The following is a 19,853-nucleotide window of genomic DNA, read 5'->3' as shown; positions in this document are numbered from 1 at the left end:
ATCTATGTCTCGGGTGAATATCATAATAAGTAATATAATTAGAAAAAAAATACATTTTTATAAAAGAGTCATACCTACATACATACATACATATACGCGTAGCAAAACACGCACCATGTGAATGCCGCTCGAGGCAACCACTTCAGCAAATGACTATCAAAATATAAAACAAATTTTTGTCGAAATGTTGTGAATAGAAATATTAAGTCCGATAATGTTAAGTGGGGGAACGAAATTCTAGGACTATCCGATAACAAATTACAGAACAGAATTGTAATTTTAAATTGTTTATTTATGTAATTTTCTTCATTTACCAAAGGTATTTATGCCTCGGTAGTCTAGCGTAAGTGCAATAGCCTGCCATCCCAGAGATTGTGGGTTCAAATCCCACGTAAAGCACGGTCCTCGCACTTTTCCATGCTTACCTACTGTCCTAGTTTCTAAAAAAAAAAACAAAAAAATGCAGTCCTTAACCCCAAAAGCCTTTTCCTTCCAATCCTTACTCCTGCACAAAAGTCAGCGCATTACTTGCATTGTGGCTGCTCAAACAAGCAACAAACAGAAAGAAAAAGGCACAGTTACACATTGCATCAGTGGCACCAGCAAGAGGAAGCGGGCAATCGTGGTAATAGTGCAGACACACCAAGTTTAGCGAAGTCCTCAACCACCTGTGAGATCCTTCTGACAGAAAAATGTTAAATACAGATGTCGCTCTAAACAGTTAGAAGGCGTTGTTCCTAAGCAACGACAAGTGGGCGTTCCCACTATTTAGGACTGGTAGTCGCAGGCTAATCACCGACTCTGCCAGAAAGCAAAATAGATTAACGAAACCAATGCAAGGCTGAGTCATGTCGAGGCCCTATGCTCCCGAGTGGAGTGAATAAGGACATAAAAAAGTATACCATTTACCATTCAAATTACTTGGCTGAATACAAAGCTCAGCCTGTGCAATAACGGTGGGTGCAATCAGGTCATACCTAGTGATCCACTTACCGCATCGGTACACATTATTCCGATAGAAGATGGCAACCATAAATGCACTTAGATTAAATGAAACGGGTCGCTGGAAGGAAAAAAGTATGACCAAAATAGTTTTGTTAAAATTGAAAAACCCACTACATGTACCACCCTGGATGTACTGCAAACGCGATGACTAAGGTATTCCGAATAAATTGCAATAAACTTAATCATCCATTATTTATGTCCATCACGATTTAAATTTTTTTATATTTTTCTGGTAATTTATACATTCTTTATCTAAACACCTACTAGTATTTTGAATCGTTCCAATTTTTGGCACAGAAGTAGAGAAATTCAGTAAGGCCTTATATTAGATTTAGATATAGATTGATTTGAGGTTTGCATTTCGGACTCATGGTCTTTTATGCCCCCTTCTTATTACAGTACCTCATCCAGACCCAGTTCTCTCTTTAATCTTAAGATAGAGCTGGGTTGGACTGAGCGGATGAGCTTTTCTTCTTGCTGCAAATGGCTGAGATGTCTAAACCTTATCCGCGCTATGGCGCTGCATTCAAGAAGAGGGTGTATTAGAATCTCCACTGCGCAGTCTGCAATGGTCTGCGAGAAAGCCCGTGAGCATTCTCAGTTATCCTGAGTTGAGTTGTCTAAACCTAGTTTAACTGTTACTTTTCCGGTAAGGATTTCGCCTGTAGCCCCATATTAATATGCCAGCTAACTTCCATTAGTCTTAGCTCTTCACTTCTGAGTTCCTTCTTCATGGCGTGTTGTCCCATAGCAAGGACGGGCTCAGGTCCTATTAATAATGAGACCACGCCGTCGCTAACGTGCAATGGTCCAAAAATCGTCCGCAGAGTCCATCCCTCGAACACCCCAGGGCGGTCTCATAGGATAATGCCATTGTCCAAGATTCTGTGTCATACAATAGGTCGGGCGTGATGATAAACTTATTAAGTACCAGTTTTGTTCGTCGAGAGAGGAGTTTACTACTCAGTCGCCTACTTATTCCAAAGTAGAGGACAGGATAAAGTGTGAAAAGCACCTTTTTGTATCATTCATAAATAAGACAGTTAACAAAGGACCCTAAGTGCTAACTTAAAAGATGTCAGACGATGCGATAAAAATATATGACTGAGAGTTGCCACACATCTTCGATTTGAAAGATATGGCCACCACCAAAGATGAAATGTGGAGTGATAGCCCAGGCACGCTAGTTTCTTAACTAAAACTGTATGCGAAAGTCTTTCAAATGCCTTAGAAAAATCTGCGTATCTGCATTGACCCTTTGAAAAACTGATATGCAGTCGCCTGAGAAAACAGCTCGAAGCGATGAATTGAAGTTTTTGTGTGATGACTTTACAGAAGCGTGCAGCAGGGCTCTTAAAGATAAACATAGCGGCAAGTGCAAACTGCCACACAAATACTGTTTTCCGATGGTATTGTACCGATGCAAATGCAACAATGCTTAGAGTAGTTATAGCTCAAACTACTTACAGATAATTCTTGCCCTTACTCCATACTTTGCCTTTTATTAATATTCAAGATATGTCTCATGGAGCGGCATGTGAAAGATAGTATCGCTTTTAGTCTCGTTAAAGTTTTGATTGGTATGTCACTAAATTAAAATATGTTTCTTAAACTTTATCACCACTTGCCAATATAATCGTTTTTTTTTTTGCAACCGTTGTTATTGTTTCTTTATATTTATTTTTTATTTTTTGTGTATTTCCCTTGTCTATCAGTTATTGATTGACGAATTTTGCCATTATCATAATTAAGATCTTCAGTTAAGTGATGCTTGAGAAATTTTAGGCGAGATAAAAAGTGAAGTGCCAACCCAACTAGACTCATAAACGAGCCGGCTGATATGCGTGATAGACTTTTAGACTTAGACAATTCAAGGCTGGTGATAATAATTGATGGAATATTTGTATAGTTTGAGTATCAGCATTTCAATGATGTTTAAATTAATAATTGAACTACAATTATATTACTTGCATACCTACATACATATGTAGATATCGCGATTTATATAATTACCTTGTGCATACATAAGTAAATTTTAGTTGAAGGAATTGGCAACGATATTTTAGATTAGAATAGATTGTGTACGAGGTTTTCACCTCGACCTCATGATCTTCTATGTCCTCTACTTATCACAGTATCTCATCCAGACCCAGTTAATCTTAAGATAGAGCTGGGTAGAACTGAGCGGATGAACTTTTCTTCTCGATGCAAATGGCCCAGATGTCTAAACCTCCTCTGCGCTATGGCGCTGCTTTCAAGAAGAAGATGTATCGAGGTCTCCACTGCGCAGTCTGCAGTGGCCTGTGAGAATACCCGTCAGCTTTCTCAGTTAATCCTTGGGGAGGGTTATGAGATGCTTAAACCTCTTTTGGTTGTACCCTTCCAGTAAGAATTTCGCCTCCCTTAGTACTAGCTCTTCTCTTCTGAGCTTCTAGTTGATGGTGTGTTGTCCCATAGCAAGGAAGGGCCCAGGTTCCATTAAAGGCAAGGACGCATCCTCTCTCGCCAAAGTGTTCGCTATGTCGTTCCCAGTTATATTCCTGTGTCCTAGTACCCAAATTAGCTGGATGCAATTGTGAATTCTTAGTAGATTAAGTTTCTCGATACACTCAAGGGCCATTAAAGATCTGATCTCACAAAACGGTAGGGCCATGATTGCCGCCTGACTGTCACTCAGAATGACAATTCGCTCATTCTTGACATTTGTGGCTAAGTTTCTTAAGTGCGTGATTCTGGGGCCGTAAATTCCGGCGCCTGTGCCTTCTGATCTTCTGTGTCATCTGTGTACCAATGCATTCAAATGCAGTTCTACTCCAGTTTAACTTATTGTTCAGTTCAATTCTGAACTTTTTTTCGAATTTGATCACCTCAGTGATATCGTCTCTGGGTAGCTGGGTAAGTAGGAGCTGCAGCCTTAGCTCTTCCATGTTTTTAGATCACATCACTTTTCCTCTACCGAAGCTTTCCCTGGTAATATTCAGCACAGTACGCGTGGCTGATTGTTGAATACCTATACGGAGCGCAGTCAGCTCATGCATCACCTCCATCGCAACTGTAGGGCTGGTCCGCATCGCTGCCGTGATGCACATGCATGCTAAGCGCTGAAGCTTAGCTAGCGATGCATGCACCGTCGAGAGAGTGACTCTCAACGCCCAAGCGAACTCTACATATGTCATCATCTACATATAATATCATGATGTACACCCATCTCCGCCTTATCCTGGATGCCAAGCTTAACTGGAAGAGGTATGTTGACACAATCTTGTCCAAAGCAACAAAAGCGCTCATGATCTACAAACGTCTAGCAGGAAAATCTTGGGGCTGTAGCCCAAGAATCCTGAAAATCCTAAGAACATTAACCAAGAGGGCAATAAGTCATGGAAAGATGAGGGTACATGCGCAATCAAACAAGAAAAAGACTGATTAGCCTTCCAAGAGAGGATATCTAAAAAGTAGGGGCTTGCATAGCCGGTCATTGGCTATTTGACAAGCATTCCTTGAGACCAGGAGGTTTCACCCATGAATATTGTAGACGTTGTAAAAATAAGGAAGAGGAAGAAATAGTTGAGCACTTCCTTTGCAATTGCCCAGCCTTTACTAAAATCAGAGCAGGTTTTTTGGGCAGATATTTTTTTTTAATTCTGTTACTTAACTGTCTGGCGTGGGGATGGAACCGATCCTGCGAAGAAAAGTGAATAAGGTTCGCGTATGACACAGTGGTATCACAATAGACCTGTAGGGTCTAAGTGAGTTGGTCGTATAGACCGACTACCACCACAACCTAACCTATGTGTGTCTTTTCTTAAGTTTATTGGTTTTAATGGGCCTGTCACTGACCCGACTTATTGTTCTAAAATAGGAAGGTGATGGTCCCTTAAGTTCCAACATTTTTTGCAGCTTGGAAGCGCTGAAGTTGTCGCCTTTTTACATGGCGGATCTCAAATCCAGCGCACAACCAGATCCTGGGTTGCTTCCCTTGTCACATTAGCTCGCTCTCAAAAGGATGTTCGGAAGCTACCCAGAAGATAATCGTGCGAAGCTCGGAAGTTGTTAACTGATTGGACCATAAGCAGAAGAATTCTACTGGCCAATTCCAAGTGAATGGTGATGAAGCACTTTCCACACTTGCGTCGATTTCTACATATGGAACAATTCTCTTCCCTGGCCAAAATCACGTAAGCGGTTAACGCCCCAATCAAGAAGATGAAGTTAATACCTAAGCGAAGCTAGAGAATTTGAGCTGCTTGAACTATTCAATATTTTTTTTTAATAGTACTTCTTTAGTTCTTCTTAAAAATCTACTCTAAAAGTCAAAGTTACATTCTCATGGAGTAAAAACAAAAACAAAAAACGAAACAAAGGTATGCCCCACCTTATGCTCCTTGCAGCACACTATTGGTTTCAGTTTTGCCATTGCCGTGACCCCGCAGACTCTCATTGGCATTTTCAATGCTTCCGCATATAATATACTCATGGCAGCTCAAAATTTCAGACATACACTTTTCTACCCACTAAATTCGATATAAGGAAATTTGTTGAATAAACCAAACAGTGACTTGTTTACGATGCTATTAGGCTCTCACCGTCTCACGCATTACATTCAGAGTGGCATTTAAACAAAGTACCATTACAATGTTTACTCCGAATACGTATATGTATGTGTAGGCAAAGCATATTTCAAAACAATACACATATTTCATTTATTTTGAACACTTTATAGAATGTTTGATTTGAAAAACAGTACAGTTTTAAAAGTTCATACAAAGGCACTCAGGGTGATCTGCCATAAGTCGAGCTACCGAATATTTTTTACAACAACCCACAAAAATGTTCCACATTGAAATAAAAAAAAGTCTTTTATTATTTTTAAATCTGTTAATCTATGACATCTTAATCATCACTATTTATCTTATTTACTGAAACTGTAAGTAAAATCTAACAAATAAGGAACTTTGTAGGTTTTCTTTGGAGCGATGTGAAAAATAATTTATTCCATTTTTTAATAACGAATCATTAAGTTTTCGTAGTTTGGCCAATTTCGAAGCTAACTAAAGGGTTTTCCAATAATAGGTGTGAGGTTTTAAACAGGAGAGATGATTATCGTTTTTTTATGGCCGGAATTGGAAGGCATGGATCTGGACAGCAAGACGGCGGTACGTGCCACACAAGCTACAATTGATCTTTTACGGGAAAAGTTTTCGGACCGTGTTATCTCTCGAAGGGGTGATCACAATTGGCCACCGAGATCTTGTGATTTAACACCTTCTGATATTTTTCTTTGGGGCTACGTGAAAGAGAAGGTGTACGCCAACAGCCTACTGTCGATTCAAGACCTCAAAAATGGAATTCATGAGGCTACCGACGACATAGGGCAGCCACTTTGCAATTCGGTTATGGAAAATTTCATGAAAAAGATATTGTCCTGTAAGCGTGATCGTGGTGGTAATTTGCCTGATGTTATTTTTCTCTATTAACGGCATACCTTCCTCTTTATAATAAAATAAACATTCGATTTTATATACATTTATATTAAAAAATAGCATTTTTCTTTGAATATCAAAATAACACCTCTTATTGGAAACCCTTTATTTCTTGCTTTTTGAAACATATTAATTTTTAGTGGTATATATCTACAAGGTAGAATTCCAAAAAATCTTTTTTTTTTTATTTATATAGGAGGGGGCTAAAAAAATTCGATAAATCGATGGTATCTTTTATTTTATTGAAGAAATTAATTTTGCAATAGTCTTACGATGTTTCGTTTAAAATTTCAATAAAATCGGTTAGAAAGAAGACGAAAACGTAAAATAATTTATGCAATGTCAGTAGAAGCAGTAAATTCGTTACTCTATAATTTTCAGCTTTCGCCGTCAACTCAAACCTATGAAAATTTTCAATGAGTTCCAAACTACATATAAAATGGATACTCCATCTCTTCAGACTATTTGTAAGCGGTATGATTTCATACTGGACATTTTTCTGTGTACCACATGGATCAAAAAGTTTCCGTCGTGTAAAAGTTACGTCGTCGTGAGTAAATCTACCTCAATTTTAAAAATGGATTTGACAACAACTAGTTTGTATCAAAGTTTGCGTTTAAAATATATAGAATGATGCGAAAAACCTTATTAATGTTGAGAAACTGTGCCGTTAATGATATTCTAATGAATCCTACTGTTTAGTCGAAAACTCATGAAATCATCAAAAATGTAAAATAAAACTTTATCAATAACTGCAAATTAGCTATCAGAAAGCTGGCAGAGGACTTGAACATTGCTTATGGATCCGTTCAGGACATTATAGTCAATGATTTGTGTTTGCGCCGTGTTCCTGCAAAGTTTGTCCCCAATAACCTGAATTTCATGCAAAAAAGGAACTGGATCCAACCCAACATCCATCAAACGCATCATTACTGAAGGCGAAACGTGGATTTATGAGTACGACACGCCATCCAGACATCAGGCAAGTGAGGGGAGAGCTCCGAATGAACCAAGGAAACCTCGCCGTTTTCAGTCAAAAAAGAAGGCAGTGCTCACGGTTTTTATGAACCACAAATTTTCGCTAGAAGGTAAGACAGTTAATAAGAACTACTATTTGGGCGAAACGTCTCATACATGAGTGAAGCAAATTCGCAAAAACAGAAAGGAGTGGGAGAAGAACTCGCGGCTTTTGCGCCAGTATCACCATTATCCGTGATTTTTTACCATGACCGAAACGAATACCATCCAATAGCCGTCGAATTCACCTGATATGGCTAGCCGCGATTTTGTTCTTTCGAGTCAAAAAACCACTACGGGAAACGCGTTTTAGCAACCGAAAGTAAGTAACGGAAAAATCTTAGACGGCGCTGATGACTGAAATGATTCTAGAGCTGCAGTTGATGGGAATTATACTTATGATTGAATCATACTTTGAAGGCGATAATACCACTTTTTAGAAATACATTGTATTCCAAAATTTCTGCATATATTCCGGGAACTTTTGAAGTGATAACGTCTTATAATTCGATTTAACAGGCTGCACGCACGAAAAAATGTGTCGTTACCTTGCTCATTAGTGTTACCTTGCTCATATTAGTGTTACCTTGCTCATATGTAGTTACCTTGCTCATTAGTGTTACCTTGCTCTTTAGTGTTACCTTGCTCATATGTAGTTACCTTGCTCATTAGTGTTACCTTGCTCTTTAGTGTTACCTTGCTCTTTAGTGTTACCTTGCTCATTAGTGTTACCTTGCTCTTTAGTGTTACCTTGCTCATTAGTGTTACCTTGCTCTTTAGTGTTACCTTGCTCATTAGTGTTACCTTGCTCATTTGTCGTTACCTTGCTCATTGCATTGAATGAACTGCAAGCGAAAGCGCGGAACGAACGACAAAGCAAACAAAGCAAACGAACGGCAACGTTCGACATCTTGCTCTCTCCTACTTAAGTGAGCGTATATATGTATGTATATGCGCATATGTACATATATAAATTCACGTATTTGTATTTGCATATGCCTTCTTATTGATTATTATTAATTTGATTCACTTGAAGAATTTAAAATAAAACCAAGTTTGTTAATAATACCTGTTGTTTTAATGTTATAATTATTAATTTTTTTATTATATATGAAGGAAAAAATGTATTTTAATATTTACCATATACCTTATAAGATATGTTGTCTATACTAATATTATAAAGAGGAAAACTTTGTTTGTTTGTAATGAATAGGCTCAAAACTACTGGACCGATTTTAAAAATTCTTTCACCATTCGAAAGCTACATCATCCACGAGTAACATGGATTATATTTTATTTTGGAAATAGGGCTCGAGATATAGGTCAAAACGTGGACCCGGGTAACCTTTGGTTGTGTATGTACAATATGGGTATCAAATGAAAGCTGTTGGTGAATGCTTTATGATATGTTATGTTATGTTATGTTATGTTATGTTATGTTATGTTATGTTATGTTATGTTGTTATGTTATGTTATGTTACGTTACGTTATGTTATGTTATGTTATGTTATGTTATGTTATGTTATGTTATGTTATGTTATGTTATGTTATGTTATGTTATGTTATGTTATGTTATGTTATGTTATGTTATGTTATGTTATGTTATGTTATGTTATGTTATGTTATGTTATGTTATGTTATGTTATGTTATGTTATGTTATGTTATGTTATGTTATGTTATGTTATGTTATGTTATGTTATGTTATGTTATGTTATGTTATGTTATGTTATGTTATGTTATGTTATGTTATGTTATGTTATGTTATGTTATGTTATGTTATGTTAGGTTATGTTTTGTTATGTTATGTTATGTTATGTTTTGTTATGTTATGTTATGTTATGTTATGTTATGTTATGTTATGTTATGTTATGTTATGTTATGTTATGTTATGTTATGTTATATTATGTTATGTTAATGTTAACTCATTCTCTATATCCATACAAAATATCTATCAAACAAATAAAATTAAAATTTTCTTTTGAAAAATGCAACCATTCAATCAGTATTTTCTTATGAAGTTATCACGTTAAACTATCGTCAGTAAACCGACTTTACAGACAACCTCTTTTTATTTTTTAATCAAGATGTAGGACGAGCCTTGAGGTACGTCGTTTTATTCTTGTTCACTACCAGACACTTTCGCTTTGCTTCTTTATCCAGTTTGGAAAAAAATTGTGCCTGAGCGATTAAGTTCTACGGTTCGCACGATCTTTTCCAGCATCGGGTTAAAGAAGTCACACGACAGCGAGTCACACTATCTAAAACCTCTTCTGGTATCAAACGGTTCAGAGAGGTCCTTCTGACGGCATTGCTTTGCAGCATTATTTTGCTTAGCTGTATTAGTTTTGCGAGATAACAAATTGCTGACATTCCGGTCTGTAGGCAACTTTTTTTGTACTGTCGAATGCAGTTTTGAAGTCGACGAAAACATGGTGTGTGTCGATTCTCCTTTCACACCTAAATTCCAATCGGCAGGCATACTTTCATCTGACCATATTTTGCATAGTAGCTGAAGCATGCACCTTACCAGCTCTTCACTGCCGTGCTTGATTAGCTCAGCCAACAGTCCGTCGGCGTCTCCATATAAACGGGTTCCCATATTTATACAAATCCTGAACAGCAGTAGATATGATATATAACATAAAAAACACCTACTTCAATAGGCCTCAACCTCAAACTTCACGCCACATCTTAAGTATTTGTCAACCGATGCCCCGAAAGCCAACACAACTCTGCCCATTACTCAAATTCTGCCAGATCTGGGCCGGAGAATTAATGAGAATTGGACCTCTCAGATACATGCCAAGGTACGAAGCCACCACGGACAGTTGACCAATGTCATATCCCTTATAGTATGACAAGCATTACCCTTACGAATAAAATAAGGCCTCACATACAGCTGTTTTTATTTCATGACGACAAATTTAGATCGATAGCACGGGCCAAAGATTATTTATTGAATTAAGATTTGAACTAAGAGTGGAAAGTAGAATGTTGGAGTTCTTTAGTCCTTTTAAGGAGACAGATAGCTGTAAAATTTCGAAAAACATTTTTTTGTTTCATAAAGTGTTAATATAATCTTTTAAGAATATACAAATTTTTAGAACGTAAATTTAAGTATTTCTTAATTATATTATAGATCGTTCGAGCGCTGGGAGAGGAATTTTCATGTATTCAAACTTTTGACGCGTTTTTCTCAAATCTACATTTTTCGAACTGGCGGACACGATACCTCAAAAAGTTATTGACCGATGTACCTGAAATTGTGCACCCATCTTTTTTATGATATTACTTTCTATGTGTTTCAAGTTTTCGAAAAAATAATTTTTTCGAAGCAAAAATAGTAGGAAAATTCGCCCCAAAATTAATTTTTTTTTTTTGAAGCATTTTTTTCCGCGAATTTTTTTCCATTTTGTTTTAACTCAATTGGAAATTTTAATAAGCAAACAAATTTTTGGTTTTTGGTATTCAGGTCACTGACGCCGATGTTACAATGCCCGGCGATTGGGAAGTCCCTCTGCGACCTTCCTGGAAGAATTGAGTGTACATCCGCCATTTTAAATGATTAAAATAAAAAACAAATGTTATATTATTTTACTTTATAAATAAACAGTATGCCAATTTTGAAAAAAATGTATTGACTTCTTCATTTTAAATAATTTTAATGAAAATCAGGGAAAATATGGCCATTTACAGGTATCTGTCCCCTTAAATCAATGCATTGTTGAGCTGTGTTGCTGACAAATAAACTCAGGAAACAGAATTTCTTTCCCAAAGGTAACCAAAACGTTGTTCAGCCGGACATAATACTTAAACTGAATTTTTGTGGGCACGAAATAAAGCGGCGTGGTTTCCCTCAAGCCAAAAAAGAAGGAGCTCTACCTTCAAATTGTCGCTGTTGGCGCATTGCATTGGAATTGGCCTTCAGCCGATCAGTTAGTTGCAACGGGAGTTGAGCTCCACCAGAAATTGTCCCAACACCCCCGAAAACTTCGCTAAAAAATCAAATTAACGTAATTTTTTTTTTTTTAGATTTACTTTGCTCCACTTCCCCACATTTTTGTTTCGTTGCATTCGATTTAAGAGCAAATATCAAAAAAGTTTACTTAAACTTCTCGCTTAATTCTCACAAAAAAAAAACGAATAAAAATTGTCTACTAAATTTGTTTTTTTAATTTTCAAAATTGTATATTAAAAAACGCGAAAATTATCAAACAAAACAAAAAATTATATAAAAAAAAAATCACTCACCTTTATTTGACTGCTTCCTTTTAGCACATCTGCCGATATGCCATTATTTGCCGGAACAACTTTCTGCTGCATTTTATTGCATTCAATATTTATTCTTAATTCTGAACACAAACAACAAACGCATTGAACAAAGTTAATAAACAAATATCCTTTTTATATTTGGCCTCCTCGGCCTTCACTTAAAATCTTTAAAAGTCACACACCCCTTTCAAAAGTCCACAAAGAGATAGTTGCCACTTTCTCCTCTATAATATTTTCACACCGCGCAGCAACACTACGTCAATGAGAACAGCGCAAAAGTCAATGAGAAACTAAAGTTCTTAAGGTAAATGCGATACTAAATAAGGAAAGTATTGCACGAATATGGTTGAAATTGATGCTAACCGCATCCTAAAGGCAGTCTACTACTTTACTAACTAATCAATTCGCGCGCACTTTTTAAAATGCTGAGAGGTGGGCGCAAGTACTAACATACTACTATATACGTACATATATACATACGTATAATCGGCCAGCATATGCTAGTATGATAACGGACGAGTATGTATGTACGCATGTTTGCGTGTAGAACAGTAACATTAGAACATAGATTAGCTACATATGTACATACTTATGTATGTGTGACTTACCCATTAGACGCGAAACATTAAGAGAAACAGTCAATAGTTAGTTACTATTAGTGGATAGTCGCGACTATTGAGTCTGGAGTCTGACGACCTGTGTACAATATTTGAAACCATAAATATTTTGGAAAGAGTAGTTAAATATTTTTAAGCAAAAAATAACTGTTATAACTAAGTGTAAGTGAGTAAAAGTAATACATTTTTTTTTTTTTTTTTTGTCTTTTTTTTTGTCGTTTATTTGCAATCTATTTTTAAAATAATAAGCAAATTATCTAACTATTAACAATACATGGGCTGAAAAGTTTCGAGCCTAACACAGAAAAACGTTTTTTTTTTGGTTCAAAATTGGCTCTATCCATCAAGAACAACACAATCATTCCAGCGCCGCTCTAATATTTCAATACCACCTTTGTAGAATGATTTATCTTTTTTACAGGAGAGCATTTTTTTTAGTTCTGCGAACTGCCAGTAGTCGCTGAGAGCCAGTAGTCGCTAGCAAAGAATACAGTGGATGTGGGAGTGATTCGAAGTTCAATTCATGTAGTTTTGCCCTCCTCTTGATTGGCTTGTGGCACGGTGCGTTGTCTTAATGAAACAATATTTTTTTCCTTGCCATATGCGCACATTTCTTTATAATATCGACCTTCAAACGCACCCATAACGCTATATAACATCTACTGTTGATCGTATTTCCCTTCTCAAGATAGTCGATGAATATTACACGTGGCACATCCCAAAATACCGAGGCCATAACTTTACCAGCCGATTGTTGTGCTTTCAGACGCTTTGCACGAGGTTCACCAGTTGCTGTCCACTCAGCTGACGATCGTTTTGATTCCGGAGTGAAGTAATGGATTAATTTTTATCCATTGTTACATATCGATGCAAAAATTCCGGCTTATTACGTTTAAATATAGTCAAAAACTACTCGGAATCATCAACACGTTCTTGTTTTTGGTCAAAAGTGAGCAAACGCGGCACTCACTTTAAACAGAGCTTTCTCATGGTCAAATGATCGTGCAGTATAAAGCTAACTCGTTCTTTTGATATCTCTATGAAGTCAGTTAACTCACTTTTCGATCATTCAAAACGATTTTGTGAATTTTTGGATGTTTTCTGCTGTTACCGCCTCATTTGGACCACCACTGCGTTGTGCATCATCGGTGTCTCTACGACTAGGTTTGAAGTCAGAAAATCATAGTTTTATTTTTATTTCTGATGGAGTGGAGTCACCAAAAGACTTTTCAAGCCATTGCTCCGCTTGAGCGGTATTTTGGTATTATTACCCATCAAAAGCCAGTCTAATGAATACAATAGCAAGAAATTTTAACAGCCCTTTTTTTAATGTTATTACTAACTGAAAAAGTGGTGAATGCATAAAACTAGTGCAATCTATATGTTAGGTCCGGGACTTTTCAGCCCATATATTACTTCATTTAAATGAATATACGGCAATGTCTTTAAAAGTCGTCTGCTGTAAAATTTGTTTACATATTTATTTACAAAACTGTAATACAATAAATTATATTTATAATAAGGAAGTTCTTTCCAGAGAAAGTACAGCGGTATTGCTTTAATATTGCGCATCGTTCAAGAAAATGTTGGATTCCTTCTCATTTACTTAAGCTACGGACACTCTAGCACTCTTAAAAACTTTGAGTTCATCTCCATGGTGCTGAATCACCCACACTAGGTCCGCGTGGAACTTTTCCTTCTCATATTCCCACAAGGGAATAGTGGGCGGGGTTTGCAACATTTGGAGACAGAGCAAGGCAAACATATTTACAGATGGCTTGAAGTTGGACGGAAGAGTTGGCGGGGGAGTATTCTGCGAGGAACTCCCCATAAAGCTGAAATTTAGGCTTCCGGACCACTCTAGTGTTTTTCAAACGAAGATAGCCGCAAATAAGGAAGCAGTGGACTAGTCGCTCACCTTGATAATTGCTGTAAATAATGTAAATATATACTCCGACAGTCAATCAGCAATTAGGGCTTTGTACTAGTTGTTTGTGCATTCGAAATTAGTCGGGGAATACCTGGCTTCTCTCTCGATTGCATCCGAACACTTTGATATGCGGCTCCTTTCGGTTCCCGGTCACAGTGGCATTGAGTGAAACTTCTAGCTAGGTACCCTCGGGACTGTTTCATCGCAAAGTGAGAGGATTGGAGTTCACTCTGCTCCTGAGAAAATTGCCCTCGCATCAACTCAGCGAGTGCTTGGCTAGTGCGCAATCGTGCAAAGTCGCGAGATTTTTCTGGCCACAGATAGATTAAGGGCGCTCGAGTGAACTTCTAAGGCTAACAAAGCTGTAGCTCTCAAATTTGGTGGTTATCTTTACCGTTAGATGTCCATACGGTGAGACTTGGCATTGCTTCAAGTTCGTTTTGCAGAAGCTGTCTGGAGGGCAAAATGGAATCATCTCAGCACCTTCTTCTCAGCTGCCCCGCTCTAGTCGGGCAAAGATTTTGACATCTGGGTTCTCACTTTTTCGCTGCACATGCAGATATTGCAAGTTGAAATATCACACATCTGGTGAAGTTCATCAATAGCTTAACGCGGATAATGAAGGAACGTAAATTAGCAATCGTTGGCCATCGTCGTAAGGCTCCTTCATCCCTCCCTTCTCGTTTCCGCTGTATGGTATCACAACGGATGCATCTTGAATATTTGTCCAAGTAGGGCTTCGCAAGGGCAGCCATTTATTCTTTCTTCTCATTTAATTTATATAAAGAGCAGTTTTTATTGTAGAGGCTATTAAGCATAATGCAATTACTTCTGGCTTAAAAACCCATGACACTTTAAATTCTTCTATGTAATCTTTAAAATAGCTTTGACCTAAACTATGGTCAAGTTCTTTGTATATTTTGACCGTACTGTTTAGTGTTTAGTTTAAAACCTTAGACCAGAAAGCCATTATTTTTAAAACTATTTTTGTTAGGAGACGTGGGAGCCTCAAGGCTTCATATTTAAAGATTTTTCTGAGCGTGTAAATGTGGCTTGTCTTTAAATAAATAGCATAAGTAAGCGAACAGCTTGGGAGCTTAAAAATTTTCTTTATGCATTGCACTGGTAAAATGTCAACATTCTCAAAAAATGCAGCATCCCCATATGTACCTGCGCCACATGACTTGGGACAGCTCGACAGACTAATTGAGGCATTTTCCATTTCACACTTCATTTTATTTCCTTCTTTTCAAAAAAGTTATTCCATGTGAAGTTTAAACTTGTCATTGTGGCGTTATTCCTTTTTTCTAGATGCTTCTGGAAAATCCATTGAATACTATTTATTTTGACTAATATATAATTTTATATAAAGAAATTCGAATTCTATGAAGAAACTCAAATTGTATACTTAACAGTACTACGCAGGTTTCAGCAGAAATTTTTTCGAGTCAAGCCAGTAGTCACTCTAATGATTGCGCATTCATCAGTAGTGAGACTAGACTAGTAGGTGTTGCTCATCAAACTGACTGCTGACTGCTGTCTGAATACTGGCATTATTGAGTATTGTGATATGTAATGCTTGCAAATAATTGTGTTGTTGTGTTGTAGTTGTTGTGGTGCTATTTTAACGCGTGCTAAATAGACTATTATCGTCATTTTATCTTATTAGTAAATTTGCGCAATTATCGTTTATATCATTCGGTTTTGGTTTTATTATACGAATATTATATTAATTTCGGACGCCTATTTGGTAACGGCGCACAGTGTCAACCAGTAAAAAAATGTTCATATATATATATATATATTTTTTTTTTTTTTCATTTCTAGTTTATTAAACGTGGCAACCTTAGAACGTCGAGCAAGTGAACATTTAAGCGAATAATTAAACATTTTAAAATCACTGTGTCTAAAGTGAAAATTTCACAAAGTTTGTACTAATTCGAATGGTGAAAGAATCCTCATTCGTTAATTAGAGTGGCCGGATAAAGTTATCAGCGAATAAATAAAATTAAACAATTGTTCATATATTACTACAAAAAAAAAAAAAAAACAAAAAAACAAAAAAAAAAAAAAAAAAAAAAAAACAAATATATAGTGAAAAGTGGAGCATATGTCTTCTCAAGAGGAGACTACTAGGCTCAGTACGAACGGCAGAAATGCATATATATTTCTAAATTCTCAAGAATTGCAAAAAAATCAAAGTGATACGAATATCAATAAAAATTATTTAACGGTAAAACCAGCTAGAACACGCTCTTGTTCTCCCGCGTTACTGTTATGTGAAAAAGAAACAGAATTACAATCAACGCACGAAATCATGCAAAAACAGTGTTTGGACATTACACAAATCAATGGGAATAAAAACACACAAACAACTACAACAACGGTGTCTAAAAATAAAGAAATAAATATACAGCAAAAAACAGAGAAGAGCATAACAAGTGAGAAATTAAGTATCGATAATACCAATAAATCAAAGGGTGCAATACCAAAGGTTCAATCTGGTATACTTCGTTACATCAACATAAATAAAAGAAATCTAAGCCCTGAAAAACAAGTTCCAACTATGAAAAAACAAAAGGTAGTCGAAGGCAGTACCAATAATAATAGCAACAGGTTTGCTATTTTAAGTGAAGACAACAATGATAAAGTTGTAGATGCGAATGAAAATAAAAAATCACTTAAACCACCGCCAATATTCCTTCGTGAACATAGTTCTAATAATTTGGTGAAACAAATTATTGATACAGTTGGGAAAAATAATTTCCACATTGTTCCGATAAGAAAAGGTCATATCCATGAAACTAAAATAGTCATATACAACGAGGTTGACTATAGGAAAATTTCGAAACTATTGGAGGAAAGCAATAAAAATTTTTATACTTACCAATTGAAAAGTAGCAAGGGACTTTCAGTTGTTTTTAAAGGTATTGAGCACACTGTGGACTCCAAAGAAATCAAAGAGGCCCTGGAAGAGCTCGGGTATAAAACCAAGAGCGTCGTTAACATTTTTAACAAAAATAAAATTCCACAACCAATGTTCAAGGTTGAGTTGGAGCCTGACACAAGGAAGTTGAAAGGGAATGAAACGCATCCCATTTATTCCTTGAGATATTTATTAAATCGAAGAATACACGTGGAGGAGCCCCTCAAGCGTAATGGGCCTGTACAGTGCGGAAATTGCCAAGAATTTGGCCATACAAAGAATTACTGTACACTACCTGTAGTGTGTGTTGCATGTGGTAATCAGCATGGTTCTAACGAATGCACTGCAGCTAAAGAAGGCCTAAGTAGAAAATGCGGAAACTGCGGTGGTGATCACACTGCAAACTATCGAGGGTGCGCCGTTTATAAAGACTTGTTGAAAAGGTTAAACGAGAGAAAGCAGCAAGCGAGAGGAGAAATTGTTGAATTTAGAAACACAGAAGTAGCAACATCTACCAGACCTACAAGCGTTACAGTTTCTGGTATCGGAGGAAAAATTCAGCAACAAAATCAAGAAATTCCACTCCAGTCAGGAGCCATCTCATATGCCAATATTGTAAAATCAGGTACCCAACAAGCTAGTGCTCCCCAGAATTTTGGAGGTTTGGAGGGTATAATGTATACACTTACCCAAAATATGAACGCTTTTAACCAGAATATTACCAGCATTATGTCTTCCATGCAAAATACTCTTCAAGAGCTTGTGAGAACGCAGAACCAAATGCTTCAAATACTATTGGCAAAGAAATGAGTTATTTAAAAATGGCTTTTTGGAACGCAAATGGTTTAAACCAAAATAAAATAGAAGTTTGCCATTTTTTACAAAAAAATTGTATTGACATAATGTTGATATCTGAGACTCATCTCACAAATAGATATAATTTTAATATTCCTGGATATATGTTCCATTTTACAAATCACCCCGATGGTAAAGCACATGGCGGTACAGGCATCCTAATAAAGAATAGAATACGACACTACGTTTTAGATGCATTTGCAAAAGACTATCTGCAGGCAATATCCATTCACCTTGAGGTCGGATATGGTGATTTAACAATTAGCTCAGTTTATTGTCCACCAAGATTTGCTGTTACAAAAGAGCAGTTTGAGGAATATTTTAGCAGATTGGGGAAACGTTTTCTAGCTTGTGGAGACTATAATGCAAAACACACGTATTGGGGCTCTCGATTAGTGAATCCCAAAGGTAGGCAGTTATATAAGACTTTAATTGATCGAAAAAACGAATTGGATGTCATATCTCCCGGACATCCCACCTATTGGCCCTCTGATCCTAAAAAAGTTCCTGACCTCATAGATTTTGCTATATCGAGAAATATAAATCGAAACTCAGTCACTACAGAAACGTCGTATGATTTATCATCAGATCATTCCCCAGTAATATTAACCTATTACGCTAATATACCTGGCTCTGCAATTGACTCTAAATATAAAACAAACTGGTTGAAGTACAAAAAATTTATTAGCAGCCACATTAACACAAATCCTGTAGTTCATAGCGAGGCTGAAATTGAAAAATCTGTTGATGACTTCACGTTTGTGATGACATCAGCTTTAGATCACTCTAAATACCAATTAGGTCCAAAATTTGCCACAAATGTTTCCAACTCTGAAATTGAAGGACTACTACTGGAAAAAAGAAGGTTAAGAAGAGAATGGCAACAAAACAGATCCCCTGGTGCTAAGCAAAGGCTGTCTGCTGCAAATAGAAAACTGCGATGTGCACTTCACTTGGACGAAGATCGTAAAAACAAAAACTATATTGAGAGCTTATCCAATACAAAGCACACAAATTTTTCTATATGGAAAGCAGCTAAGACCATTAAGACGCCAGTAGAAGTACAAAGCCCCCTAAGAAAACCTGACGGTACATGGGCTCGTAGCGCTGAAGATAAAGCGTCGATATTCGCCGATCATCTGAGTAATGTTTTCCAACCAAATTCTTCTGCAAATGAACAAATACTAGAAGAAAGTAGTGGCAACGCATCGTTAAACTCAGAACCAATCAACATAGCTCCTGAAGATATTCAGGCAGTTATTAACAAGAATCTTAAGGTGAAAAAGGCGCCAGGTTATGACGCAATAACACCATTAATGATAAAAAATATACCACAAGTCGCTATAATTGTGCTGTCTGTAATATTTAATGCAATCATCGAGGTAGGCATTTTTCCAAAGAGCTGGAAAACGTCTTTAATAATAATGATTCCTAAGCCGGGCAAAGACTTAAATGTGCCATCGTCCTATCGACCAATCAGTTTGTTGCCGTGTTTGTCAAAATTATTTGAAAAAGTTTTGAGAAACAAAATGATGCCGATTTTAAACGAACGTAATATAATCCCTCCACATCAGTTTGGTTTTCGAGAACAACATGGGACAATCGAGCAAGTAAATCGGTTAACTGCGGAAATAAGAAAATGTTTTGAACTTAAAAAATACTGTTCAGCAATTTTTATAGATGTGGCACAGGCATTTGACAAAGTTTGGCATGAGGGTCTCATACATAAAATAAAACGCTGTTTGCCACC

General features: G+C 36.7%; 1 protein-coding gene across 1 annotated transcript in view; it reads right to left on the bottom strand.

Annotated features, from left to right (window-relative positions):
* The window catches only part of LOC128855313 (facilitated trehalose transporter Tret1-2 homolog), a 54,576-nt gene extending 42,451 nt beyond the window's left edge, over positions 1–12,125 (bottom strand). The window contains exon 1 of the mRNA XM_054090114.1: positions 11,755–12,125. Within this exon, the coding sequence (XP_053946089.1) occupies positions 11,755–11,826 (72 nt within the window). The 5' untranslated portion in view covers positions 11,827–12,125. The remainder of the gene's footprint in view (positions 1–11,754) is intronic.
* Between the last annotated feature and the right edge of the window lie 7,728 nt (positions 12,126–19,853).

The sequence above is a fragment of the Anastrepha ludens genome, chromosome 2 (genome assembly GCF_028408465.1).
Source record: "Anastrepha ludens isolate Willacy chromosome 2, idAnaLude1.1, whole genome shotgun sequence".
NCBI classification, from domain to species: domain Eukaryota; kingdom Metazoa; phylum Arthropoda; class Insecta; order Diptera; family Tephritidae; genus Anastrepha; species Anastrepha ludens.
The sequence above is the reverse complement of the archived record's forward strand: the minus strand, read 5'-3'. Positions and strand labels throughout refer to the sequence as shown.